The 6,758-nt window shown below is 43.7% G+C and overlaps 1 protein-coding gene across 2 annotated transcripts in view; it reads left to right on the top strand.

Moving 5' to 3' along the window:
- Positions 1 to 257: 257 nt before the first annotated feature.
- The window catches only part of Tnfsf10 (TNF superfamily member 10), a 17,948-nt gene continuing 11,447 nt past the window's right edge, over positions 258 to 6,758 (top strand). Inside the window, exons 1-2 of one of the 2 annotated variants that reach the window (XM_004633444.2) lie at positions 258 to 434; positions 5,062 to 5,199. In XM_004633444.2, the coding sequence (XP_004633501.1) occupies positions 303 to 434; positions 5,062 to 5,199 (270 nt within the window). In that variant the 5' untranslated portion in view covers positions 258 to 302. Of the gene's footprint in view, positions 435 to 4,685; positions 4,959 to 5,061; positions 5,200 to 6,758 lie in introns of those variants that run through there. The other variant, XM_023717859.1, reaches the window with a different exon arrangement.

Genomic DNA, 6,758 nt, shown 5'->3' on the forward strand with positions numbered 1-6,758 from the left:
GAGAACCCAGCCAGCACCACACAGTCAGGTCTGCCTTCAGTGACCCTTTCATGCAGGATGACAGTTAAAATTCCTGAGTCCCTTGAGAGCTCCTGCGTTGGGCTGGCCTTGCTGTCATTCCTCCATCCTCAGAATGTTAGTCTGCTCCTCCCCTGCCTTGCTACCTAGGACTCAATTCGTTTTCCTAGTGTATAGTAAGTGAAACTAAAACATGACTCCGCCCCCAGAGCTAGCTGTGCTCCTTAGTTACTCACAAAAGCTGGAGCCTGGCTGACAAGAGGCAGTTGCACCCTGCTCAGACCATGTCCTCCGTGCAGACCCTCGGGGGCCCCAGCCCTGGGCAGTCCTGTGTGCTGATTCTGATCTTCACTGTGCTGCTGCAGTCCCTCTGCGTGGCTGTGACTTATGTGTACTTCACCAATGAGCTGAAACAGGTCAGTACAGTGCAGCCTGAGCGACTGTTGGGTTCCCTGCCTGTCTGCCTCTCAACTTGCTTCTCCTTGAAAACCTTACTGCAAACAAAAGTGCGTTTCTCTGTCAGCAGACTCTGCCTGCTGGTGCCTTAATTACTGGGAACTTCAAAAGACTGTGTGCCCTGAAGATACTTGCAGAACCGGCTCTACCAGTTAACTAACATGTGGGCAGCAAAACTCCTGAGGGTTTCTGTTAGTTTTTTGTCTTAAAAGGTGCATGTATCTTACACTGGTAGCAGCTGCTGCCGTTCATGAGAGCTTTGTGCCGAATGCTTTGCAGCTTTGACTTGAGAATTCCTGTGAGCAAGAGTAGCTGCATCAGGGCAGTGTCTGTCCAGGGTCTGGGGTCGAACCTAGGGCTCCCGTGTTGGAGTGCATTCATAAGATACTTGCTGGATGGGTGAACAGCAAGGGTGAAAGGTGCCACTGTCCCACCTGCAGCAGGCCAAATCTCAACTCTGAGCGCCTCGGATTTGCCTTGCTGGCAAAGTCTAAAGTCTCAGTGGACTTTAGACAGACACTGAAGAAAAGTCCGACTTGGGCTCTGCAGGAGCAGAAGCAGCTCTACTGCACTGCTTCTTTGTTCTCAGCCTTCAGGGAAGCTTCTCTCCCCAACTCTTTTCTTTTAAGCTTTTAAATTAATTGATGGAAAGCCTTTATGTAAATAGTCCAGTTTCTTAAAACTGAGCAGATAGAGTAACTAATTGAATTAAAATCAGAACCAAGCCTTGGAATGCCGCATTTGTCCTTCCTCTGAGATTAGGGCTTGGGTGGAGGAAGCCAGGTCCTTGGAATGTTTGCTTTTAGCATTGGGTCTTCCTGTGTTAACAAAAACAAGTGAGAATACAATGAGCTGGTATTCTACGGGCTCCTTTGACACAGATGTGTCCTGGGGAACATTCCTAATAGAGAAGTTATAAGATGGTCTCTGCATCTGTCTGTTCATGCCACTCTATACCTGTGAATCAGTCCAAGCACAAAGACAGAGAAAAACCTTGCTGTCATCTTACTGTGTATATTATTCAACTGTATAGAGTTTCTGAAACTATGAATGCAATACTTAAAGATTTCAATTTCTTATATATATTTTGATGATCTGTACATATTTGTCACAGGGTCTCATTATGCATCCCAGGATGGCCTCAGATCACAGTGAGCCTCCTGCCCCAGCCTCTGAGTGCTGGGACTACAGGCATGATGCATCACCATGCCTGACTTTGACTAATCACTAATAACCTATTATTTAGAACTAAGGGCTCAGAGGAACTTTGGATACCTGATCCTTCCCTCATTTTACAGATGAAATGGTGGAGAGAAGAAGTGGAGCCCTCTCCACAGATCCCCCTAAATGATTCTTAATGCTATTTGTGGTTTGCAAACAGTGATTGTCAAGAGAGTTATGTTTAGGTAGCAGAGAGGGTCAGTGTTGCTATCTCAAAATCTCTAGGGCAGCAATGGAGTCTCTTCTGTTAACCTCAACCACCAGGCCAGTTGGACTTGGCCTAGCCAGCTACCACATTTTGATGGCACCAAGGGCAGTCACTGCAGAAACCCATTTTGCAGAACAAGGGTCTTCCTGAGTTGGAGAGCAGGCTCCCGTGCAAGAGCTATCTCTCAGCAATCACACAACCACCTGCCCCCAGCACCCACAAGTGGTTAGCTAGACAATCGCCCCAGCTTGCAATGTCCTGAAATAAAAGGATGTGGAAAAGAAGGGGAGCAGACACGACAAATTAGTCATCATTTATCACTCATAGAATAGCCACAACACACAAATGGCCACATGTTCAGTCTCCAGCATTAGCGAAGGTCTGCAGAAATCCCAAGTGTTATAATGGAGATGAGCGAGAGCCCTGAGGGTGGTTAAGCCTTCCTCAGGCTTTAGTTCAGAAACCAGTTCTTATGCATAAAGAAGGCTGAATAAGAAAAACGCCAAAGGGGCTGGTGAGATGGCTCAGTGGTCTAAAGCACCTACTTAGAACAAGCTTAGCAAAAAGCACAGGGACAGCGGTTCAATCCCCCAGCACCACATGCCAGCCAGAACGCCCCCTGGTGGGCTGAGCTGGCCACACACACACACACACACACACACACGCACACAAATAAATAAATATTAAAAAAAAAAAAAGAAAGAAAGAAAAACGCCAAAATGTTAACACCTATGAACTCTAGATAGCAAGGTAATGAGTGCCTTTCAATTTTTTCTTTATATTTTATAAATTTTCTACTGTGACTGTTATAAAACATCTGTGCTATCATATATGATTTTCATATAGATTTTAAAACATGACGTTTGTACACAATCTTAAGAGTAAACAGCCATGCACACACGATCTGATCTCCACCCCATAAACAAGAGGTCGTCCAAAGGTTAGCAAGGACATGGGACTGGACTATGAACACTTTTATGAAGTTGTTTTTAATTTGTTTTTATCTGGTTTTGCTTTACATATTTTTAGACTTGGGAGTTGTTATTGTTCTAACATTTTTAAAAGCACACTTCTGTTTCCATGGCTGTCCACACATTCTGAATATATCCAGGCTTCCTTAACTTTTGAACAGGAACAGAGTAACATAGACTTGTTGACCTGCTGTCTCAGGTTGCTGATAGCCACCGTGCCCACCTGACCCAGGGCAGTCACCCCTATCACTTTTGCTCATCACCTTAGCCTGCAGGCTCTCAGCACTTTCCCAATGAGCTCGTTTTCCTAGTAAGTTCGTTTTTATGTAAGAGTTCTTGGGAACCACTCCCTTCCTACTCAGCACACCTTCCTGTCCCAACAAGTTGCAGAGGCTAGTGAGCCCGCTTGTTTGGTTTTATCGACTTCCTCATGCTGACTGATCAGGAATAGTGTTACGAAATTTTCTCTTCTTGGACAAACGTTTGTGTTCCCAGCTCTTCCTGTCTTCTCTGTTCTTCTCATTCAGTTTTTTGGATAAGCTCTCCTATTTCTGAACCATACTAGCTTCCTTCCTTGGAAAAGCTTTTCAGCTGTAAGTAAATTGGACAACTACTTGTTTGCAGCAGAAGCTTTTGGGGCAGGTGCAGGCAGAGAAGTGACATCTGATTCCACAGTTCAGCTCAAGTGGACTCAGCTGTCATCCTCAACCACCTCTCCTGGGGGAGTGTCCTACTCTTGTAATTATAAGAAAGAAAATTGAAAATGAAGAGCCATTTGTTTTAGAGTAAGTGAATACTAGGGTGCATGCAAGGAATTCATTAACTCAGGTTTGTACTTTTGCCCTTGGGCACCTTGATCAAAAGTCCAAGGGACACAGATAAGACTGAGTCGAGCCATGACTTTTCATCACCAGTAGGGCTGTTTTTATTTAAAATGAAATTGCTTTTCTCTAGCTAGGAATGGACCATCTTTAAGTTTGATCTGTTCTTTAGGCTGTGCAGAACCTTACCTTCAAATAATAGGTAAACTTGTTATTATCCTATGTGTTTTCCCAGATAAAAGCAACTCAACACGTTTTACAGGAAAATTATATCTATCAAATCCTGATGGTTAAGGAAACAAAATCAAATGGGAAAGAAATGAAAAGAAAAACTTCTGGTTTGTGAGGTCCTTCTGTCTCTCTTAACTGATCTGAAAACAGTCTAGGTGGTTTAGGGCGTGTGTGTGTGTGTGTGTGTAATATCAAGCAAGGACTTGTTGACAAGGGCAAGGACTTTGTAGTCAGTGATTCCTCTTCCTCAATCAGAAGGAGGAAGCAAATATTCAAATGATATTTAAAGTCTCTGCAGGTAAGTATCTGGCTAGTGTGGGTGTTTAATGGGGCACTGCACAGAATCCTAGTGGTAAGGTAATTCAGATATTGCTATTCAAAGGAATAACAATCTAATCAATAATTGGAATTGGGGCTGAGGAGGTAGCTCAGTGGTCTAAGTGCCTGCCTGGCAAGTACAAGGACCCAGGTTCGATCCTGGTACCGAATGCCATGCCTGCTCTAGAACCAGGTATGGTGGCGCACACCTGTAATCCCAGAGCTGGGGAGGCTGAGACAAGAGGATCACTAGGAGTCCAAGCTGCATAGTGAAAGCCTGTACCAAATAAGTAAACAAAAGGTTTTTAAAAAAACATCGGCATCAACTCAGTCACCAAAGCTCTATGGAAGAGAACATTATCCATGTGCAAAAGTTTGGCTAATGTCATTTAGGATCCTAGAATTTAAACCAACTCTACTGCCTGTGTTGTACTTAGGTGGGTTTTCAGCTTTGGAATGAGACTCTCACCATGTCAGTGCTGGAGGGGACTTCAGACATCTCCACAGGCACCTGCTCAGAGCTAAGGAGGAGCCCACACGGAAGAGGAGAAGCAATGTATCTGGTGACATCCAGCTAATTAGTGGCGGAGGCAGGCCAGGGAAGCATGACCCAGGGGCCCTGACCCACACCTGCATCCTTCCCACCATACTCAACTTTAATCAAAACACAAAGGACAGCTTGCCTACTTTCTTTAAAACATGAACTTATTCAAGGTGCCAAAATTTTCTGAATCCATCATCAGTTTCTGTTGTCTTAACTTCCAGATGGTTAAAAAAATTCATGTATCATACTGTGCTATGTTCCATTTCATCCCAGATGCAGGACAAGCTGTCCAAAAGTGCCGTTGCCTGTTTCCTAAAGGAAGATCACAGTTCCTGGGAGCCCCAAGATGAAGACAGTATGAGCAGCCCCTGCTGGCAACTCAAGTGGAGACTGCATCAGCTGGTTAGAAAGGTAGGTTGACCGTACCAGCAAGCACACAGGGCAGACAAGAAGGAATTTTGCAGATCATCAAGTCTAGATTGTGCATTGTGCAAAAGAGGAAACTGAGGCCGGGTGTGTGTAAGTGATATTCCCCAAATTCATAGAGCTAGGAAAACTGGCAGATCCTGGCTGACCACTGGACCAGAGCTCACCCGCCACCCTCTAGTCTAACCTTTTTTGTTGTACTGGATGAAAACAGAGACACAGACAGGACCATGTATTCCTGGTCACACAGTAATAAGGGATGGCTGGGGTTTTTTGTTATTTTTTTTCATTCAGAATACTTTTTTAAATAATTTTATTGAGAAACAAATAGCAACGAGAAAGCTTCAAAACCAATTACTGGCACAGTTTCTTTTTTTTTTTTTTTTCAAACCAAATTTGTAGGACAGTTTCAATAATTAACACATTGCATACATTCTTCCTAGTGGTTAATTGCTGTACAAGCTGCGGACATGACATCCTATTTACAAACATCATTAGAACAAATCCCTCTATTCATTAAGACAATGTAACTATATATCTATCCCAACCACCCTGAATACACAGATACAAAATGGACACCCATCTGCATCCCCCTTCTTTGCTAAGTTCTGTTATTTGAATATTATAGGTGTGCAAACTCAGTAAAATATTCTAAAAGATTCCAGTAGCCCACAACAGTATTGTGTCTTCCGCTTGACTGGCAATGTCAGAAATTGTTGGCCTGAGTCCCCCACAGCTCAACATAACAGCAGGACTTTACTTCTAATATTTTGCCTCTATACTTTTCCCCTGAATGCGCAAGACCAAGGCAAAGCAGGACCCATGCAACCAGAGTTGTAGCCTTTGGGTCGGACAAGGTCAGTGAAATCCCCTCAGGATCCATGCTGAGATCATGTACCTCAGATTGTGGAACACCTGTCAGCATCAGCCATGTGGATGAGCCACAGCCACTGCCCAGCCAATGTGCTCTCTGCAAAAGCCTGAGAGAATGTTCTCTCTCCATGCAACTCTCCCTAGGCACACCCCACATCATCGACCACTTTCCTCCTTGACCCCATAATCTCCTTGACCAGAAAACCTGGGACACCACAGAGTCACATGACACTACAGTACAAGTTCCCATATGTCCTGAGTCTTAATTGACCCTAAAAGGCTAGGGCCAAAACGTTGGCTTTCCCTGTGGCTTTCCCTTCTCTCCAATTTTGGTCTTCAAACTTAGGTTGCCAACCATCCAGAAGACAAGCCCATTGTTATTACCATACAACTTAGGCTATTAAGCTTAACCTCAATATCTGTTTGAATATCAAACATCTTAGGCATAACATGGAGCAGGTATTTTTCATCAAGTATTGATATGTTGAACTTTAAATCCCTACAGAATATGATGAAAAAACATTTAAAAATTAGAATATATTTTTTAAAATAGGCATAAACAACTATGTAAGTCTTATGTTTACACGTAAGTCCAAAAAACTAAGCATATACAACCTTGAAGCAGGACAGTCTCACAACATTCCTTTTCCTGTCTCCTGCCTTCATTCACC

Source organism: Octodon degus, unplaced genomic scaffold (genome assembly GCF_000260255.1).
Source record: "Octodon degus isolate 3935 unplaced genomic scaffold, OctDeg1.0 scaffold00055, whole genome shotgun sequence".
Taxonomy (NCBI): domain Eukaryota; kingdom Metazoa; phylum Chordata; class Mammalia; order Rodentia; family Octodontidae; genus Octodon; species Octodon degus.